The following is a 22,173-nucleotide window of genomic DNA, read 5'->3' on the forward strand; positions in this document are numbered from 1 at the left end:
CATCATCGTTTCGAACAAGGGCCCGGGAAAACTCTGCGGCTCTCGGTTGACGCACTTGTGACATCTACACGCACACACAATCACACACACACACACACACACACACACGTTTCCACTTGCTGCCACCCAGGCGTGTCGTGGGTCGTCCTGGCACATCCTTGAACCATCTATTCCGACCCCGGGTGTAGGCCATACGGCGGAAAAACATGAAAGCCGAATGGAAAAGGAAAAAAGCACCTGTCAGTAAGTTACGCTCGCGACACGCTCGTCTCTCTGACCGAGCCGGCGTGAGGACATAACGCAAAAAAAGGTGGAAAATCCCCCCGGGAAACGAGAGCCGCCACGATGGCGCCAACACCCCACAGCCACCCTTGGCCCTTTACGCTTGTGCGCCGTTTTAGCATCTGCGGAACTGACACGTCCTGTGCTAGCTCGCTGGTTGGCGATGCTGTTCATTTGGTCGATCGCTTGAAGAAAAACTTCGCACCGACCGGAAGATGGTGGACAAGTTTTCAATCAGTGCACTCAAGAGGGAGGCAGAGGACGTGAGAGAGGAACGGATCGATCGCTGCACGCGTCCACCACCCTCCAGTCATAAGTGGAAGGGAAGATTTTAATTGCTGCCATCAAAGGCATCAATCGTGCAGCGATTCTCAACGAACATCCCGTCCCGGTTGCTCCTCGATGGAAGGAGGGGTTTTCAATTCCAATCGAAGCATAATTAAAATGATGGAAATCCAATCTCCAGCCCCTTCCAGCTTCCTTCGAGCGCTCGACGAAGGTGAAGGAAGCCGGATTTGGTCGCTTGGTGGTATTAGTTGCAGCCCACCAACTGGCCACGCGCACCCTGCTGGGATTAGTTGTTCTGGGGAAGATGGAACAAAAATACACGCAAATGGGCTCGCATGTCCTTCGCCCCTAGAAGGATGTGATGATAGCGCTCCAGCTTGTGTTTTTAACCGATCCCGATGACGTGATGCCACGTGGAAGGCCATTCCGATGATGATTATGTAATTTACAGAACATCCCAGTTGCCCTCGACGCCACGATGACCATCTCCGTGCACGAATGTGCAACTCCTTGTCTGGACGACTGTCCAACTGTGGTACTCACGCGAGAGAATCGTGAGCTCCCCAGTCGGAGTCACATTCGCTCGTTGTTTTTGTTCATCGCGGGAAACTTCGTATCAGCTCGGTTCTCCTGTGGAAAACCCTTAAAGCGGATGGAAATTCTGGGTGGAAAATGCCCCGTTTCCATCACCAACGATTTGACGCGAGCACTCGAATGAACGGCACTCACGAGCGCCCAGTTGGGTCACTCACTTTGCGCCAAAATTGGACACGTTCAACGGGCAACTGCTGGCGGCAGGCCTCAGTCTGTGTGGAAGTTTCTTTCGGTTCAATTGGCAAAGCGGAACGGGCGCGCTCGGTGACCGGACGGCGATTTTCTAATCAGCAGCACGCGGGGAAAGTGCATCCGCGTCGGTGACGGGGTGGTAAAGGGCCAGAGTGCGTGTGCGCGCGGGTGTGTGCGCTGATTGATCGAGTACGTGAACCGATCGTTGAGCGTGATCGTACGGCCAAAGTGAAGCAAATCGAGCGTCGTGTATGGAAGATTGATGGTGAGCAAAATTGCTCGACTCCATCACAGGGTAGTCCTACCATTTTGTTCAGTTTTCCAGCGGCTCGACCGTGCCGGTAATTGAATTTATTTCGACAAGTGTTCCACCAGCCTGAGAGGGTCCGTCGCTTAGCTAGTTAGCTCGCCATCAGTGTGACGTGTGCTCGTTGCGGCTCGGTCACTAATTAAGAGTTCAACAGTGCATCTTGGGAGGCGTTTTCTTCGAGGGAAAGTGCCATGGGTGTGCGTGTGTGTTCCGGTTATTGAACCTCGTGCCAGCGATTGTGCCAAATTGTGAAGCAAATCCATCTGCGAGTGACACACTCGAGCAAAGTGCCTGGCCGTGTGGTGTTCCGTCTCCGCGTGCAGAACGATTCGATAATCGAATATAATCCAATTAGCGAGTTGAGTTTTCCACCACCGTAAGCAACCGAGGCCAAACCGTGCCAAACCGCCGCGAGTGTTTCAGCTATCCCGCGAACAAAGCCCACCTCGAGTGTGCGAGTGTTGATCGCGAGCGAGTTCCAAAGAAAATTCAGTGCCACCTTAGTTTTGAGTCTACGATGCCAAGTGGAGTCTTGGTCGTGTTGTAGTTTCCTAGCCCTGTGTGTAGTGCTCGAAACCCAACGTAGTGCGATAAGTTCCGCAGGATTACTTCCAACGACTGCCGTGGACGGACGAGTGAAACGTAACGAGCAGAAACAACAGGCGAGCGACAATGATTACTCCCCGGATTACCATGTCTCGGATGCAATTTGGATTCTATTTCCTGCTTCTTATTGCCGGTGAGTGACGATCGCGAACCCGTTCGCGCGTTTGGTTCGATGCGCAACCGTAACAACCTCAGGGCCAGGACTTGAATGTCGCCTCCATCGTCGAAAGCCCTTCACTAATTGGATTTGCGCGCCCGGAAACGTTCCATCCAATGGTGGCTCGAGCGAGTAGGGGATGTTTTGTATTCTTTTTTCTTCGCCCTTGCTCGCTTATTTAAAACTAAATTCGTCGAACCACGCACAAGTCTCAAGGTCACGATGCAACGGAACAGCAAAATGTGCATAACATTGCGTTCGCCTGGTGCTAATCCCATCGTTAGCGCGTCTGAGCGTAGTGGACAGGAAGATGAATGGAGTTTTTCTCGGCTCGACCCACACAAACATACGCTTGAAGGAAAGGCCCTTTTGTTTCGGGGCACCCCACAGCTGCCGCGAAATTGTCACGTCGCACGCACGGAACAAGCGTGGAGTGGTTTTCGGTCAGGGCCACCACCCCAAACTCCTCTCTCTCTCTCTCACTCTCTTTCTCACTCCCTTCAGCTCTTTGGTGTCTCTTTGTTTAGGCGCATCGTGGAACTGACACTGCAACGCCGTAGTTGGCACTCCCGACGCGCGATTGCCGATTGTCCCGTATGCAAATGGAATTTATGTGCTATTCTTGGTGCAGTGTCTCGCGCTAGGGACCATCTCGGTGTCCCATGCTGGTCCTCCGGGACTCGGTGACGATCGTGGCAGACAGCTGACAAAGGCACTGCTTCCAGATGTTGGAACGGAAGCGTCGTTCTTTATGGCGAGCAGATTCAACCATCCGGTATGTGTTGCCCATTTCGGGAAAACGAACCTCATCCCGAGCTGTCGCGTTACACCAAGTGCGATTGATCGCAGATGGGTTGGAAATGTCACCCAAATCCATTCAAATCGCGTAAAACTCTCCTGCAGAGACTGCGAGTGATGCTGCAGGACTTTAAATTTTATCGTAGACACTCAATATGCACCACAAATCCCTTTCTTCTCGAGTAGAGGCTGAATAAATTCACGAAACCCCGAACCCATGGAAGCGGAATTTGATTAACAACCTCGAATAATTCAACCATCACGTATCCCGCGCAACCTAGCGATCCTTTCCTCCGGTTCGAAGGCGTGGGCGAAGGCGGTTTCTACCAACCCATCACTCATGATTGATAACGGCCCATTTCTCGTGGCCGTGTGTTACCCAGATTGTGAGGAAACAACGTTGAAACGATACATCTTCCACATGTCCTTGGCGGGTTGGGAAAAATGAAAGCACCGGAAAAAGGACACGTGTCTCACCGGCTGCACACTCGAGCGGTTTTCGATACTAAGCGCTACTAACGACCACACTTTGTCGTCGAGATGGCCCACCGCCCACAAGGACATTTGAATTCTGGTCGCTTTATCGCTTGGGCCCCATTTTTATCCCGTGATTTACAGCCATTAAAACTAGCCCAACTCATTGCTCATTCATGCCCGGCGACGTTTGTAAAATGCATGATTCGGGAATGAATTTTTAACCAAAAGCCCTTGTTCTACAAGCACCCGCGCGGCTCGACATAAATTTCGCCCGTTTGGCAATATATACGGCCAGCCACCACACGCACACACACGCTCATACGTAAGAAGCGCACGTCCCGACGTTCGTCCTTGTGCCCTTATCTGGCCGTCTCGCTTACCGTTTTCTTAAATCCGGAAATTAATGTGCGCACGATCGCTGCACTACCGGTTCTCCGTGGCCACGTGGCAGAAGAAAAGCTCACTGGGCGTTGGCTTAAGCAGGCAAAGCTGGCCCTTGGTCTAAGCAGTACCCCAGCGACGAGCGGTGTATCCATTAGATAAACATTTATCTTGCTGCTATCAATCCCAATTACCCTTTCAGCTAGAAACTCAAACTGTGAGCCCCAACCCAGAATCCGGAACCATCGGATCGTGCCCCCGGAGGTCCTGCCCGGGAGGCTAAAACTAAACGATTATTTATTCATCACCAGCCCAGGGGTTCGGCATTCTGGCTAAAAACTTCCGGCGAGCAAGCTCGACGACCGGCCACATGCAACGATAAAACTTTCCGACCCGGTTCGCTTTTAAAAACCCACACTGTAAACATGGCAGCACAATTCCCAAATTTGGTCACATTTATTCAGTTTGTTTGGTGGTCTAGCGGGTCACGGGGCACACGGGAAGGTGGCAACTAGCCCGACCACTGCCGGGGACAGATCAGAAGAATCGCCTGTGTTGTGTAAATACACGGCTGCTTCCTTCCGGTGGGCTACAGCCCGTCAACGGTTGCAGTACGGAGCGGTTGAATATTTAAAACACTCCCATCGAAAACGAGCGAATCGGTATTAATCAAAAAACTTTTTTCCACTTCGTTTCCGAACGGTTGGGCTGGGGGCTGTTTGCGTTTGCGAAAGATGGCAGCTTTTACGCCTCTTTACATGCATCCTATTTCCACTCGCCGGAACAGAGAGCGAGCAGATGGAACATGAAGAATTATTCCTGACCACATAACTCGGACGTCAGTGGGTCAGGCTGACCGTGGTGAAGTGCAAAAAATAGGGAAAACTTGCCCATTGCACAACTGTCCAAGCACTACGCGGGAAGTCTGGAGAAAAAAATCCCGGAACCAAATTTCAAGAGGAACTCTAGCAGACGAAAAAATCGGTGCCATCCCATGCCCACTCGGTGATAAATAGTGTAGTGGATTTTTCCTCTCTGTACCTGCCAAAAACACGGCCTTCAGCACACGGGGCCGCACTTTTCATTTCAACTTTTTGCCCTCATCGGCCCTGATCAAATTTTCCCGGTCTCGTGCCCGTGCTGCATGCTGAGCCGGAAATGGGCCTGCAACTATTTGCGCCAGCTCGAATCGTCCACCCGACAAACACGCCGGCTCGGTACACTCGATAAAAAGAACATTTACCGAGCGGAACCGAATTTGGGGCAGGAAAGAATATGGCGAGTCGAAACACTCGCATACGTTCGCGAGTCTCGCCCACAGGAACCAGACCCGTGGAAAGCTCGTGGAAAACAGAACCGAGCGGAAAGAAAAGTTGTGCCGAAAGTTTTGTAATATGTGCTCGTGAAAGATTATGAGAAACTTTGCATCCCAGCGCATATTCTTGCCGGTGTGTGGATGCTAGCGCTTCGTTCGCAACTCTTAATAGATGGCCGAGTGAAGAGGAAAAATTCACGACCCACTTCGCCGCATGCCGTCTTCAACTCCGTCCATTTACACCGCAGAATGGTACGGAAAAATTATGAAACTGTTCCACCTACTCGGGCTTCCTTCGAGAGCCACAAAAACGCACTAACCGCACGATCCGAAGGAAAGAACTATCCCGAACTACAACAACAGCACGCTCTTTGTGTCGAAAGGGCGCCCACAGCCCATGAACACGCTTTTGCGGCATCCTTTACCGTGTTGCACCGCTTTGGCCATGCCATCGAGCTGTTCGAATGCGCCTGCTTGATAGATATTCCACATTCCCGCGGGCGGCATACTTGACCCACGTTGGAGTTCCCTTCTCTCGAGTGAAGTGGAACATTGAATGGAACGATTATTATCGTGACAATGTGCAGTCAAGCGTCCAGCCCAGAGCTCCTTTTCCGGGCTCCCAAAACACGGATCCGAGGATAATGTACCCACAAACACGATTACCGTGGTAATTACCTTCGGGAGCATAATCCCGATATATTGCAGATTTTCTCGCCTCTCGTGCAGCGATCCGATTATGCTCGGGACCTGTGGGCCTGTGGAGCTTACTTGCGAAAATGCGTGTGTTCGGAGCACAAAGACACACGGCCCGAGACGCCAAAGGCGTGACATCAAAAGGACGAGAGTCTCCTGCGAGCTCTCGAAACGATGACAACGCGTTGTTCTACCGACCGCTGCATGAATCGCAGGCCAACTTTGATTACATCCTTCGCTAATCAAAGCAACCCGTCACTTGTGTCGACTTCTAGGCCGCAAGGCACCACATCTCGAGACGCCGTCACGTATGCAAACTATTCCGAACAAATCCGAAAATTGAATCTCCTCCCATCGCGTTGCCGTCAGCTCAAGCGCACGACCACGAGTGATAACAAGTCAATCTTCATTCCGTGGTTCTCCGTAACGTGTCGATCCTGGTCTGGTGAACATTCGGCTCGTTCCTGCGACCTTGGCTGGCTTGGAGAAGTGCTACATCTCATCGTTCGAACTCGCTTCAACCGAAACCGCAACCCCATACATATGTATGTAGTCCTCCGTGCGATAGACTGGCGACAAATCCACCACGAATATCGCTCCTTCGTCCTTGTCCTTCGACAACCCCGTTTCAGTTTCTCCATCCTCACGGGGTAGCGTTTCATGACTACACACACATTTTTCAAAAAACTGACACTAAACGGGTGATAGATCGGAACGGAACGCTTGTGTGGGCGCGTGAGCCGATGGAGTGGTTCCACTAACAGCTTCATTTTTCCGCTTCGTCAGCTTAACCTCAGCACACACTTAGCGCCCGTCACCTAGCCGTGTGCTCGTTCCTTGATTGATTGCGGCCATCATGAGCATTAGAGCAGCATTCTCCTTTTGCAAGCGGCTCACCGTCTGCTAAGGGATCGTTTAATTCGGTTGCTCGACCGCCTCTCGCCAGAACCATTTCCAGAACCCGCTACAAGACCGCAACACTAGCGAGGAAGAATTTACAACGGCTGCGAGATTATTAATTTTGCTACAACATGACGCCAAAAGCGCTCGGACACGTACACCTCCAGTGGACGGAGTGACTTGGCCGTGGCCATGTCCGTACAACTGTGATATTGTGCTTCGTAACGGCCACTCCTGACAGGCGCTCTTGAAATCCAGCCGCTTCGACTCCACGCCTGCAATTGCACTGTTTCGTAACAACATTGCTTCTTCTCCATCTTCTTCTTCATCCCTGCGTGAATCGACATTCCTACTGCTCACCCTCGAAACGCCTTGGCAATCGCTCGGAATTGCTCCTCGGAACCACAAATAAATCCTTGCCTTCTAAGAAATCGCAAAGGCGCTCACTCTCGAAGGCCACCTTCGGTCCTTCGGTGGCTTCGCTTTCGCTCGAGCACCCCTAGAGTGGCTGCTGGTTGGGTTTAATTTATAGATCAGTCCCGCATCGCATCGTGTTCTGCGTGCTATCACTCCCAGAACGGAGCTACAAGATACACGATTACATTCCAATTGTGGCGTTCATGGTACGCTCTGCTTTCACCACGCTCAGGCACAGGCTACACAATTAATTATCGTTCGGTGCTTCGCTAACGACCGATAAATCCATCCTTGCTAGAAAATGGGTGGACTTATTGCTGCCAACCGATCGGGCAATGATTGGGAATTTTTAGATCCACCCTTTGCGTTCGTCCTAGAACGCTCCTGCCAACGTCCTTCAATTCCATTTCGCCTACTATGACAGTTCTGCCGGCATTATCGTTTACTATTTATCAATCTGTCGTTGCGGTGTTTGGCATACATTTCAATGCAAATTAAATCAGATTCGATTTCCTATCGTATTTGCATCCTGTGTACCACAAATTTAGCTGAATAAATATATTAATTCCCCTCCCTTGGTGGCATGCGGCAGCGTGGTGTAGTGACAAATAATCCTACATCACCGCAATGGCCAAACTGCCGTGGGATTATGAGAATTTTAATGTCGTCACCTCCAGCCCACGATCCATCCAGTTGCCTCGATCAGACCAGGCCTCCCGGAATGCGCTCGAAATTTACTCAATATCATTTCGCTCAAACACTCTCCAATTACAATCGAACTCTTGATTGTTGATTATTATCGGGACGCATTAGGGACGCCGGTTGGGAGATGCCGCATCATTTGGTAGCGGAAAAACGTTTTGCCACGCCAAACAACGAATTTTCCTTGCCACTTTATTTCTTCACCTTCTTGACTCACCAGTCTGCCATGCTCGGGTGTGTCTCTTGGGGGGTTCAATTGATGCTAGCGAGTTCACAGAACCGCCTGTTAGAGTGCTAGCTGCTAGCTTCATTCAATAAAGACCTCCCACTGGAACAACGTGGCAATCAAAGGTTATTCGGTTAGCGGTTTTAAAGAGAATTAAAATGAAAGCATGAAAACGCCGCACCGCGCTGAACAGCGCAAGCCTACACGAATTCATTTGCCACCGTTCTGCTGCCACTACGCCAGAACTGGCACCCTCCGAAAATCGACCGCGTAATTGACACAATTAATAGACACAATATAAGCGAGCAAAGATGATTCACGAGCTTGCAGGGTACGGGCTTGTGGAATGGGTATAAAAAATAGCTGCATGGTCCCGTTCGTTGAAGCGAGATGACTCAAAATTAATGCTCTTTAGCAGCTCAGCAACGACAACGCCACGTTGTGTGAGAGTTATGTGCACAGCACCATTTATCGTCACGTGTTTTTTAGCGATTCGCGCATTAATCTAGCATATTTTCCTCTTTCTCTCTCGCTCTATATCTCGACAACAGCAAGCTCGATTAATGGCAACCAGCAAATCTCCAGTGCCAAGAGGGCGCTTCCGGAGGAGGCCACCCTTAAGCTCGTCCCAGAAGAGGAAACGGCCCACTTTGTAAACCAATCGCGCATGGTCAGCTGCAGCCACGCCAACCCGGAAGTGAAGCTAAAGTGGCGAAATCCGAAAAATGTCCCCATTAGCGACACCAAGGGTCGCGTGCACATCGAGGAAAAGGGCAGCTCACTGTCGTTGATATTCGAGGCGATCGCTCGCGTAGATCAGGGCAACTGGACCTGCGAGGTGGACACGGAAGCGACGGCAGCGGCCACAGACGGGCAGGTGGTCGTTCCGGCACTGCGAAAGCTCTTTAAAATGATCGTTTACGGTACGGTGCGACAGAAACGACTCCCGGAGGCCAACAACGTGTAACGTGGCGCTCTCTTCCCATTCCGGTACTTTTCCACAGAGCCCATCTCCTTCCGGGACACTAACACCGTGCAAACGGCCGTCGAAGATAAGGACGCGACCATCCGCTGCGAGGTGAAAGGACATCCGCAACCGACCGTGACCTGGCACTTCAACGGCCAGCCTCTGTTCTGTAAGTTTTCCTTGCTCCTTTCCACTGGATAGTGCTCTCTCGCTCTCGCTACAGCAAACTGACAGCACAACACGCCACCAAAGATGGCCATGGAGCGGACGCAGCAACGCCCAACGGAACGTTTCCTGTGTGTTTTTTTCCTTCGCTCGGTACATTTCCTTCGTGAGCCAGGATGCGCTGAAAGCTTTTCCTCACCTGTGCACCGCCTGAGGTGCAACGACGTGCAGTGTGGTAGAATTTATGGCTCTTCATTGGTGCCATCCATGATGACCGCCCTTTACATGGGCGGCTCCATCACGCAGCGATGGTGGTCTTCATTGGCACCTACAGCGCATTGTGACGGGAAGATGCATTGCTCGGGAGTGGAGAATGCAACGATTAGGAGGGTGGAACATGCATTGTTTCGTTGTGACGGAACAATACGGTCGGTGTGTGTGTCGTTCTAGCACGCTTCATAGAGCGCTTCGTGTACCAGCTTCACAGAAACATCGACAACCGACGATGATGACGACGACGACAGCGGTTTTAAAAGCTTTTCACCGTGATGGCGATGATCACGTCATCTCAGTCGATGTTTCGCTTGTGCGTTGTATTCCGGTGCTTTTTTTCTATGTTGCCACTGTCAGGATGCGTTTACGAGAGCGAATGTGTGCCATGCTACGGGCGGTGGTAATTGTGGTTTATGTTGCGCCTGGCGTAAAAGCATCGTCAGCGCTCGTGCACGGAACAGATTTCTTAACGGCGAATGGTTCATAAAAGGTTTTATCACGGCATTCTTTGCTGGCAATTGAAACTGAGTGTTTCGGGTTTTGCGGAAAAACAGCACAGCACAGGGATATCCTGGACGTATTCGAGGAATTCGCCTTTCAATTCAGAGCGCGAAATGGTTTGTTTCATGGCGAGCTATGTAAGCGAAGTTTGGAATTATGTTTATCTTCTGTAGAAAAACACCAGCTCGCGTATGATGTGGTGCGCAAGAAAAACTGAGCTTTAGCAACTGTTTCTTCTCGGCCAGCTGGTACGAGCTCATTTTGCAACGAGAACGTTCTAGCACACAACTACCGTTCAAGAATTTAAATGAATCCCCCTAACTACCTCTAGCAATTCGAAACAAGAAGCGATTGTTTACCTGCCCTCACCTGATAATGATGCGAGCATTAAACGAGCAAAAAATACTACTTGCTGCCTTCGCGTAACGGCAAACGATACAATTTTCAACCGGAAAGGATCCCGCCCTAGGTGAAAGCAAATCGCAGCTTCTTGCCGAAGTGGAAACCAACTTTTTACTGCCGCCAACTTACCGACAACTATTCCGGGAGCGATTCCCGCCAACCCACAGCACTAGTTTACGCAGGAACCCGAGCCGGAAACGATAAACCACATAAATCGCATCAAGAAAGGCCAAGGCTCTAGTCCTTACGATCCTTACGGCTACACTTCGTTTTCCAGCACCCTTGCCCGGTCGCGGCGTCAGAAGTTGTGCCTCAAATTAATTGTTACACGAAGCAACCCACAAGAGCACGAAAGCTAAGTCTGCCCAACTCCCTCGAGCTCACTTTCAAAGTGGCGATAAATAAAATATACAAACAAACGCTCCTCGCAACGACTGCTCAAGGCGTAGGAAGCTAGAACTAGAACCACAGCTTTCGGGAAAACCGCTTCCACGCTCCGATGGTTCACCCTGCCGCGGGCATTTGCACATTACGTACCGAAACAAAAAGTCATCCAAACGGTTACGACCACCCGAAACCAGCCGACCATCGTGAGTGTTTCCTTTTGAGATCCTTGCAAACCCGCCGGAAAACGCCGGTGGGCCGCACTCGAGCTCCTGTTTCGTTCTGTTCGCAGGAGCGCTATTGTTGCTTCGAGCGGTCCGTAGTTTTTTGTATCATTATTCCTTCCATGCTTCTCCAAAAACTCATTAGTTTGAGGGGCGAAAATTGTAAACCCACATCGAGCTGGGAAGTAAAAGTGCAAACATTGTCCATCGCTCCCAGTACGGGTTATTTTCCCGCTTCGCACGCTGTCAGTTCGCATTAACACCAGGCGCCTCCATCGACCGTTCTTGAGGTGCCATCGCAAGGATGCGAAATTTTCGTGCCGGGTTGTGCAATGCAAATGACCACCCGGGCCACCGCAAGAACGTTCGATCGTTATCGGACGATGGTACCTACGATAACTCATTTGCATATAATTTGAATGCTAACAACAATTTGATTGTTGTCCAATCCGATCCGCTCTCGATCTTTATTTAAATTTTCCCACTTTTCCCCCGCAGTCCCACACAACGGTCGGCACATCAAGCTAGCAGATGGGATGTCCATCAAAAAGGTCGCGCAGAACGACAGTGGGGAATACACGTGCAAGGCTTTTCAGGTCTCGGCCAAGGGCAGCAGCTTCGAGGAGAAGACCATTCGACTTAACATCAAACGTACGTGCTCCCATTGGGACATTCCATCCGAGGGTGCTTCGATTGGAAATTCCTTCACCCTTTTCACTCTTTATCTATTTCACTCTCTCTCAGATAAACCATACTTGCCCCCGTGGAAAACGACCGTTTCGGACGCGTACGGGTACGTCAGTGGTGTGGTTAATCTCACGTGCGAAGCCACTGCCGAGCCTCCGGCCAACTTCAGCTGGTCTGCTAACAACAAGAAGCTCACTCCAAAGAGTCACATTATCTACAACGGCCGACATGTGTCCATGCTGCAGGTAATGGGGCTTCTGCGTACCCTTCGTTTTTCACACTCAACCTCCCGCGTCCTCTTTTTCAGATCATGATAAAAACGAGCAGTATATTCGGTAAGTACAAGTGCGAGGCCAAGAACGAGCTTGGAGCGGTGTCACAAGAGATCCACCTGAAGGAAGGCACGAAGCCTGACCCACCGAGTCTGGTGAGTGTTCGCAGGACTCCTCCGAGACACGTGTCTCCCCCGTGTAGGGGTTTTAACTCATTTTCTCTGCCTGCAGTTTCAGCTGCGCGGCGTCAATTCGGACACGCTCGATATCGACGTGGGAGCGACCAAGTCTCACGAATTTGCACCCGATCCAACCACCGTCATCGGGTACCGGTTCGAGCTGATGCCTACAGAAGAATACTTAACCTCACGCTCGTGGGACCACGCGAGTCGACGTGACTTCGATGTCGCAGATGGAGCCACCTATCTGCTGGTGCAGTTGATACCGGACACCAAGTACCTCATCCGTGTGGCTGCTCGAAATGCCGCCGGTCTTAGCGACTGGACTGAGGTGAAGGAATTTTCGACCCACCCAGTGCAACCACACGGATTGAACGGTTCCAGTGGCCTAACGGCCACGGCCAAGCCCACCGACGTGTGTTTCAAGTTCATCTGGCTTCTGATGGTGGCACTCCCAACGGTTCTATCCATCACGCACCATCGGTTCGCAGACCTGATGAAGAATCGAATCTAAGCCGACGGGAGACCTCCACCATGCACGTCTCCGTCGGTTGCACCGGTTGCATCTAAGTCCGGGAGTGGCCAAAAAAAGGTAGGAGAACTCGAAACAAGACAGGGCGCTCATCCATCGCCTTCCAGGACGCGAAACAAGAGTGCGAGCAGAATGATCGATCAAACATCGCCAAGACGGGCTCAGTTGGAGTGATGAGAAAAGTTTTTAGTGTCACTTTCCGGAAATTACACTCGTCCACCGTGGACGAGCTTCTGAGGAGAAGCTGAGCCGCAGAACAAGTCATCCGAAGTGCAGGACGTTCTAGGAATTGAAGGCGTTGTGAGGTTGCAAACGCGCGACGTCAACCAAATCAAATCATTCAAACTTACCCACACACATACTCACGGTTCGGATCCTTTGCAAGTTCGGGCCGCAAGCACACCGGAACATCACTCATCGACTCCACCACACACGCATACACATCCCCTCCCAGCGCCAAAGAAACAGATCCCGTAGTAGATTAGATATATTGAAAGGAAATTTCCGTACGTTTTACGTGTATAATATAAATATTTAGCGAAGAAAATGGAAGGAATCGAGCCGATGACGAGCTCTGTTAACGAGCTGAAGCAGAAGATGAAAAAGAGTGCTTGTGCTTGAGCAGATGAGCGTTACTGCGAGAGCTCTAGGTAAATGATTATAGCATGTTGTGTTTTTGTAACTGTTGTTTATGGAGCGTACGAATTTCCCGACTCCGACGATGGGTCAGCGTGTTATACAGGAGAAAAGCTGCATAAACGTGCTCGGTCGGTTGAATCAAGCACGTCGCGACGTCGTGACATCCCTCCGGCAAATCTGCGATGGCTGCGAACAATCGTTGCCTTTCGGACGCTCGCACAGGTCCACTCGATTGTTTGTTAGAGCTTCACTTATTAAACTCCCTGAGCTTCTCTCTCATCCCGGATCAACCTATTAGAGTCGTAAGCAGGCGAAGCAATGATAAACCGTCGTCGTGGAGACGAAAAAGACACACACACACACACACACACAATCCTGTGACGCCCGTTGCGCCCGGTTGAAGGCGAAAGGACGAGGGGGAAAAATAAATTTCCCAACAATCGGTTTAGCTTCTCGCTTAGTTTCCGGTTTCGCTCGATCCCTATCTACGATCGTTAGCGACGCCAGCCATTAATCCCTTGGCGGTCAGCCGAAGGAGGCCAGCGGCGACGATGCAGTTCTGGTGCAGAGGACAGCAATCTGTGCAGCTAGATGCACCGTGGTACTGCTTAATGCACGGCGTGTTCGTCCAGTGCTTTGCAGATGCAATTAACTAGATAAAAAGGTTTCAATTCTTTCCGCGCCAGCTCTAGTGGAGGTTTCAGTTTGCTTCGTTGTAGAGTGCCCTTTCCTTTCTCAATGCGGTGCGGTTCTTCTTGCACTTTAACAGCAATTTTGCACTTCGTTGTCACATTTCCGTCTTTGGCGCGAGCTGCTTCTCCTTCAAAGCACATCCGGTGGTTTTAATTCTCCCCGTTTGAATAAATTTCAACATTCCATCCTGCAAAATAGGAAATAGAACTGCTCTAAACTGGCACACGGTTCAAAACCCGTCAACGCCAGCGGAGAGCAGAGAAGAATCAAAAGAATTCCGCCTGATCTGGATTCGTTTTCCACGCTCCGCTTTGTTGGTACATTCTACCAAAGAAGAAAACTCGCTCATAAACAACGACTCGCCATGATGCGACGAAGGGCGGAAGGATGGATTTGCAGTTAAAATGGAAACGAGTTTGGATTCCGTTATGCAAAAGCTCGACAGGATAAGCATCAAGCTGGAAGGTGTCCTCGACGCCGTTCTCACTGCGAGCATCCCTTGGTGATTGATGTTAGATTTTTCTGAGCACCCGTGTGAGCGTGTGTGTATGTGTGTGTGCTGTTGTGAAGTTTGCCTTTCTCCCTAACAAGCCCGGGACACCGACACGACAAGGACATCAAACAAACAGGTATAAATCCAAAGAGCTTTTTCGGTGGTCTCATGTCCCGTGTGCTATCATGTGTTCTGGAACACGCTATCATACGGATTATTTTCCCAGAAGTTTCCCAACAGCGGGTTTCTACTAGGACTATCATGGAGAAAGTCCACTTAAAAATGTGGAAACAAAAATTGAAAATTAATGCGCCACTCGTCTCCCACGGCTCAGGCACGTTTATTTATTTACCCATCGCAGTAACGCGGGCTTCAATGATGCAGCTACATTTCCACGCCGGGAAATAATCATGTTTCGCTGATTAAATACACCCGGCACCTTTTTTGTCATCTACCTACTTCCAGTGAGGCTTAATAAAATATCGGTTGCAATAATAAATTCATCATGACTCTCGAAACATACGACCGCCTGGTCACGAACGGATTCGCACACATAATCGACCCGAGTGCGCTAAGTGCGTTGGGAAAAAGTTATTGCTTAAGCAAACGCTCTCGGAACATCATCGCCCCTGTATTCCGGGTCACCGGCAGGCGAGTGATCGTTCATAAAGTTTAAATTAAAATTCCTCCCTCGGGTATTCCTGCATCGGAGTGCATCGGAGAAAACGGATAAAATCACAAACTTCAGAAGATTCCACCCACTGCATCACTGACGATGACGCCATCTTTCGGGAGGCATTAAAATAACTTTTGCTTATCATTTTCACCATCACCGGGCGCCATCTCCGGGGTGATTGCATCGTCGAGGTCGTTGAAACATTCTCAATTCCCGGGATGGAGATGAAAGTCGAAAGCTCGGTCGATTAGCGAACGTTCCATCGAGTCGCGACCACGATCATGGGTATCATAAATTACGCTTTTTTCCACCGGATCTCTGCGCCTGGGTGGGTAATGTTCGGAAAGAGACTTAAATTAAATGCTGCACCAGTGGACTCGAAACAGTCTTCTCTACCAAACCAAACAAGTTGTCGGAAGGTCGTGGCGTCGATGGCATAAGGCTGTTGTGTTTTGTTTTCATTCTTCCATTTCAACCCTTATGCTTGCACTCACTAAGCCTCGTTACGTGCTTTCCTTTGTGTTTGGGGGTGCAAAAAATTAAGGCCGAAAATTGAATATTGCGATTAAAAACCATTTCCAACTAGCCACGGGAGCCAGCGAGAGCAATGGGAACACAGCCACACTTCGCTTTAAAATCGCAAACATCCCTCCAGCCAGCCACCCAAATCCAATTGATTCGACCAACAACGCTGGCAGCAGACAAGGACCCATATTGGACATTGCCACAAATGAATTGCAAGCAAAAAAAGCAACGCTTCGCCCCCGAACCCAAATCGAAATTTGTGTTTCCACCCGGTTCACACACGCTCTTCCGGTTCCGTTTTGGCATGGTTTGTGTTATTTTTATCATGCACGCTTTTTTCCCATTTTACCAAAGAGGAACCAATTTTTGATTGGACTAGCGAGGATGCGCTCGAGCGAGATGTTATTGCAAGGACGCTTTAGCAGGACTCTCGCGCAAGGATGGCGGAACGCAACCGGATCCCCGGTCGGTGGGTGGCTATTAATTTATTTATCATTTTGCTTTATTTTCCCAGCTACACCCATGCTGATAGGGATACGGTGCAGCGCTGGCTCCCGTTTCCCGGTTATTGGAAGCTGGTCGCGTGCAAGGAAAAAAGAGCTCCCGTAAACGCATCCTTGCGCGGACGCTGCATGGCTCCTGGTTGAACTTTCGCTTCCTGTTACGGGTGCGGTCGCGTCTTCTGGCCACGAAAACGGGGGAAATGATTTATTCATTACGTGCTTTGTTCGCCAGTTTTTTTTTTTTTGTTCATCGACAGCTTTTGTGAGCTTCGTTTTTTCACGTGCTAGAATAATTATACTCTCGCGTAACAACGGCGAATAACATTATGCAGCGTTTTTCATCCGTATTTCATGCGTGCGTTTGTGTGTGTGTGCATGTGTATGTGTGTTCGGGAGTGTAGCTCGGCCACGGGAAATGACGGGCGCATGTTTTGGAGATAATTTCAACACTCTATGCTGTGAATAATTAGTGCCATATGGAAACGTTATCAGATAAGCTTCGTTGTATCAGACGCGTGATGCCTTCTCCTAATTTATATCTTCCAACGACTGCAAGGTAGGGTCGCGTCGCGTAATGAATGCGGATGGTTCTTTTCACCGAGAACATCCTTTCGCATATTGATCGTGTTGCGTTGGGTTCGTGAAAGCGCTTGAGTGTAAGGAATTTCAATTAGAATGATAATTTTGCCGCTTTTTGCTGACATGACGAAATGTGAATGAGACCAGCAGTGCAGCAGACGTTCAGTGCTTCATTTATGTAGTCGCCTTTACCATGCAGACTTGAATCAAAAAGTACTCTTAGACCAATAGGAATATGTACATTCGTGGAGTGGGCCGAGACATTGCTTCTGTGTTTGTGGCCAAAATCAATCACTACTGTCAAACTTGATGAAATAATTATATATTTTCCTTCCACCCATTGTAAACGCATTACCCGCCCGACAATTGGTTAATTATGAGTAAACATAATTTGAAGTAAATGGACCATCCTCTATGGCCATTGCGGCAGAAGCAGCGGGTTTAAACTCGTCGCAGAAAAATCCAGTCAGAACAGTCAGAAACGATGGCCTATCGCTCCCCTTCGGCCATCGGGTTAATTTAATTATTTATCCACAACCGAGTCCGACGGGGCTCGCCAGCACCCCTAGGTGTTCGTCGGTGGTTAGTAGGAAGCAGCAGTAGGAAGAAATGCAAACAATGATAACACAATAACAACAACAAAAAAACTCCGACCCTTTCCCGGTGAGGAATCGGCGCTTGTTAATTGCTAGTAATTAAAATTATTACCATCGGCAAAGGCCACACCGTGAACCGGCTGCCCGCTGGCTTCCGTTGCGTATGCAACAAATTATGAAACAATCAAACCGACCGATCGAAGTGTGAATTACAGGTTTGTGGAACAATCCACTGTAATCCCGGTCGAGCATGAATGATTGATTGTGACAGAGATTGCAAACAATCTGTGTGCAGATAAGCGGAAAACATGATTGCTAGTACAGGACCGCGTCCCTTGGTTTTCATGCCGTTAAGCTGTTGGGCGTGAATTTCGATCTTCTCTCACATTCGTACACAGGTTAAAAAAGTACATCAAACACACCACAGACCCCTAGTTTAACAAAAAACCAAACCTCCCCCCGTAAATAGAATCGCCAATACGACTATCTACTACTTCTGCTCCCATCATATTGCGTAGCGTAAAGGATACTAGAAAAGTGAAACCAAATGGAACGACTATGGCGTAAGTGGTGTAAAACGAAAAAAAACTAAACAAACAAGACTTATCGAATGAAAATTTAGAATTTGTAAAAATATGAAATCGAAACAGGATTCAAATCACACGAACGTGTGGGCGTGGATGACGCAAACGATCTAATCCCACTCCACACATTTCATCCCCATAGGTAACAAGGTAGTTATGGTTCGAAGGAAAAAAACCCGAGATAAAAGAACCGATTAACGTATGAGCTGTCGTGTTTCGCAATCACCCACCAGCATCACGGTGGGCAAACCAAAAAATCGAATGGCATTAAATTAAGAACCGTAAATTGTAAACAAGTAAACTGAATTGAAAGAAAATAATAAACTCAAAAAGACTACTACCGATCACCGGGCTACGATCACTCCACGACATCGAGGACCACTGAGCGCGAATCTCGACGTCGCAGCCGGTTTATATACAACCGAAATCCATCCGAAATGGGGTCTATTAAGCGAGCGAAGGTGGAGCTGCTAAATGTGAACCACTTCACCTCGAACAAGGCGTCACAACTAGTGTCAGACACTTTCGCTACACAGTCACGCACGTAGCCTTCGATTGCAGCTGATGCTGGTCGTTTTGGGGCCGTTTGCTGTATACTGCTTTTTGCGCACCCAATCGACCTTGCACTTGAACGCACGCACTGTACGAAGTTGTGCTGCACGCCGGTAGCATTTAATTCCACCAGCGTGATCGTTTTGGGGTGGAATTTGGGAGTGAGCGATGTTTTGGACAATGCTCCGCAAAATGAATGCTAATCTTCGACATGCCGACGCACGCGGACAGGCCGCACGTGGCGTTCATGCAAAGGAGTCGATTCGGCGCGATTTGCCGGTTACGGAAACGGATTCCGGCGCAAATGTCGTGGAATTTCAAATCAGGGCATCTAAATTTAAACCATCGAAACCGAACGAAAACAACAAGCGATTACTTCATCCGAAAGGGAGCGCGTTTATTGATTCAGTGACGTTTATTCGTGTGGTGCGCAAGTGCGCTGAGGGCCATGGCGCAGCCACACGGAGATCGGGGTCCAGCTCGAGGTCCTTGTATCGATGCGGTTTTTTCAGAATACGGTCAGTTCTAGCTCTAGTAAACGTAGGCTGCCGGATAGGGCGCGTTGTACAGAGATGGAGCGGCATACGAAGTGCTGTAAGTGCTCGGGATCAACGGAGCACTGGAGTAAACTGTGGCCGCTGGTTGGCGATAGCTCTCGCTGTAGCTGTACGAAGCTGGAGCGTACAGGAACTGCGGCTGAGGAGCAGCAAAGATGGCGGCAACTAGAGCCAACAGGACGATAACCTACGGAACACCAGAGAAATGCAGAGAATCGTTTGGGTTCCAACTCGAACTGCAGATTGCACCTTTCACAGAAAACTTACGTATTTCAGCATCTTGAGAAAGGGTTTGTTTTGCGTTGCTTCACTTCAGGAGGATGCACAAAAACTGATGTCTAAAGTTGGTCAGTCTGGACCCTTATATAGTACTCCCTTGCCAGGCAGGAAACTGGAAGCCTAGACCCGGGATCGGGGAAACTTGTTCCAATAAACCGATGGTCACGGGCAAGGAATAGATGACACCAGAAAAACCAGTCCTGTCAGCTGGACTGCCGAAGCAAACGGAGGCTGGTTCATTACTCCCGCCTTGCGCTTGTACGCATGTAATGAGATTACGATCGCGAGCGATTGAATTACCTGACAACTTATTAAGGAAAGGCTAAGCAAGCTTGCAACTCGAGACAATGGCATTGGAAGTACTGCAGCGTTTCTATATTTGGGCTTTGGCTAACATTTATACATATTGGCTAACGTCCATATTTGACAATGAAACGCATAAGTAGTTCAGGTTTGTCATTAATTGAAGTCATCGACAATCTTCGAACAATCATTCGCTGGATTCTAATGGAATCTTTTAAATCCACCGACTTATATCACATGTTTAATAAATCAATCAAAATTTTATGCAACAATGTTAGCAATCGAATGTTTTATTAGAATAAGATAGAAAGAACATTCCTAATTAATCTTTATTGAAATAATACATAGTAAAGCTATATCAACAAGAACTTTTTTGCAAGCAGCGAAGAAGTTCTAAGCCAAGCATGAGCAAAATATGATCCTCCATACAACCTTCTTCTCGTTCTTCACACATCGTTGTCCACCGGTTTGGTAGGGCCGGTCGTCGAAAAGGAATCGTGCCCTTGAACTTTAAAATGTATCTTAAGCTCTACCTACGGAGCGTTGATCTTATTTCGCACCACGCCATAAAAAATGTACAGAACGCACTCACATGATTCTGCTAGCAGCTCGATCTATTTCGCTTGTTCTTACCGGGCTCGCTAAGACTGTTCGAAAAAGTAGTCTCACTTATTGTCCATTGTACCGTTTGCCCGCAAAAAATATCTCAGCCTCCAGCAGCAGTCGAAACCGAATCAAGCCCCTACAATGGCACGTCGGATAGGGAAAGATCACCTGGTCGGCAAACTGGTTCTAAGACGCCCTCAGACCGGCCCGCTCATGTGCTGTTCAAAGCGGGGCGTACGCGCACTGCGAAAGGATACTTATTTTTGTATTCTCTTCGCGCACGTTCTGCAACGTCCAGTCACACGGTCGCACTATAAAAACCCGGGCGAATCCTGCTCAAACTATCAGTCAAACGCAACGCCTCAAGCAAACGCATCAGCGCATTCTCGCAAAAGCTCCAGCAGCAACAAAAGCAAAACATTCAACATGTTCAAATACGTAAGTATTCTGGTCAGCTGAATTCCACCACTGGAATTGCCTCTTCTTAATCTTCCTTGCTTTGTCAGGTGATCGTCGTTCTGGCCCTCATCGCCGCCGTCTTTGCTGCCCCGAAGCCGCAGTTCCTGTACACTCCGACGGCCTACAGCGCCTACAACACCTACGCCGCCCCGGCCGCGGCCACGGTCTACAGCTCGAACGCCTATGTCCCGGCTGCCTACTCTGCCTACGCTCCTGCTGCGGCCACCTACTCGGCCTACGCCCCACTCACCTATCTGTAAACCGGATCTGATACAGGATGCGATCCCGTGTAGCCCTAGAAGTTGCACGAGATGCCTCTGAATCCCTGGACAAACGGACCTCAAACTGACACCCGAAATTCTTTTCAATTTGAATAAACCGGAAACTTTTTCCAACCACACACACATACATAATGCGTTTGAACGAGTATGCAAAGAAGTCCTTGTGTAACGGCTCTGGAAAAGGAAGCTCTGTACTTCGACTAGCATCCAGCAGAGGACGCTGCATTGATTCAGAGCAGAGGGTGCTTTTCATTCGAAGCAAGCAATTTTCATTTTAGATGGTATTATCCGTTGTGAATTTGACAGTAGGCCATTTAAATGAATTTTACCATTGAACATCGTTGCTGAATAATTTCACTGCGAAACAGATTAATATCAATCTAACCAATCAAACTGGCAGCCATGATTGTTTCATGCGCTCAAAAACGCCACTTCCCCGTCGACCTACTCAAGAGAGCGTACGTGACATTTCGTTGCCATCTTTTACAACGAACCCTTGGTTCTGAGAGAATCTCGAGTCAAAAGAATCTCTCGATATACTTCACCACGTGCTATTGTTTGCAAACGCGAACCCAGCACCAGGGAAATACGCTCTCACGCCGCGGGAAAATTCGTTCCCACCCGCGTTGAGCAGGAGCGCTATTTTCTCTTGTGCCCGTTTTCCCAGTCCCAGAGTCGCTCGATACCGCTTCAGCAAAGGCCCACCGGGAGAGGCGACGCCGGACTGAAGCGAGGTCGGCAGGCAAAATGGCGATATCGTCCATCGCGACTGGCCGTAGCTCGCGATTGTCAACGCGCTGATTTGCATCGTTGGTACGGTTGCGGAAGGATTGTTTTGCCCCGGACAACGACTCCAGGATGTAGGTGGGACGTGCCGAGTGTCTGTGTGTGCGTGCGTTTGAACCGGGAAAAGCGTACGAG

The 22,173-nt window shown here is 49.4% G+C and overlaps 3 protein-coding genes across 3 annotated transcripts; 2 read left to right on the forward strand and 1 right to left on the reverse strand.

The window, feature by feature from the left end:
- The first annotated feature begins 2,338 nt into the window (after nt 1–2,338).
- Nucleotides 2,339–12,909, forward strand: LOC128727700 (neural cell adhesion molecule 2-like). The gene is made up of 7 exons (XM_053821638.1): nt 2,339–2,405; nt 8,893–9,264; nt 9,346–9,477; nt 11,756–11,908; nt 12,002–12,189; nt 12,252–12,371; nt 12,448–12,909. The coding sequence occupies exons 1-7, from the start codon at nt 2,339–2,341 to the stop codon at nt 12,907–12,909; spliced, it is 1,494 nt and encodes a 497-aa protein (XP_053677613.1).
- A 6,251-nt stretch (nt 12,910–19,160) lies between these two features.
- On the reverse strand, nt 19,161–19,679 carry LOC128726790 (uncharacterized). Its single transcript, XM_053820617.1, has 2 exons — nt 19,592–19,679; nt 19,161–19,511 (listed from the first exon to the last, which is right to left on the reverse strand). The coding sequence occupies exons 1-2, from the start codon at nt 19,601–19,603 to the stop codon at nt 19,299–19,301; spliced, it is 225 nt and encodes a 74-aa protein (XP_053676592.1). The 5' UTR covers nt 19,604–19,679; the 3' UTR covers nt 19,161–19,298.
- A 1,184-nt stretch (nt 19,680–20,863) lies between these two features.
- On the forward strand, nt 20,864–21,348 carry LOC128726694 (uncharacterized). The gene is made up of 2 exons (XM_053820516.1): nt 20,864–20,950; nt 21,019–21,348. The coding sequence occupies exons 1-2, from the start codon at nt 20,939–20,941 to the stop codon at nt 21,229–21,231; spliced, it is 225 nt and encodes a 74-aa protein (XP_053676491.1). The 5' UTR covers nt 20,864–20,938; the 3' UTR covers nt 21,232–21,348.
- Nucleotides 21,349–22,173: the final 825 nt, after the last annotated feature.

This window comes from Anopheles nili, chromosome 3 (genome assembly GCF_943737925.1).
Source record: "Anopheles nili chromosome 3, idAnoNiliSN_F5_01, whole genome shotgun sequence".
NCBI lineage: Eukaryota > Metazoa > Arthropoda > Insecta > Diptera > Culicidae > Anopheles > Anopheles nili.

Coding starts and splice junctions, on each gene's coding strand:
- LOC128727700 (XM_053821638.1), top strand. CDS start 2,339: ATGATTACTCCCCGGATTACCATGTCTCGGATGCAATTTGGATTCTAT. Junction 2,406..8,892: donor TTTCCTGCTTCTTATTGCCG/GTGAGTGACGAT, acceptor TCTCGACAACAG/CAAGCTCGATTAATGGCAAC. Junction 11,909..12,001: donor CATTCGACTTAACATCAAAC/GTACGTGCTCCC, acceptor ACTCTCTCTCAG/ATAAACCATACTTGCCCCCG.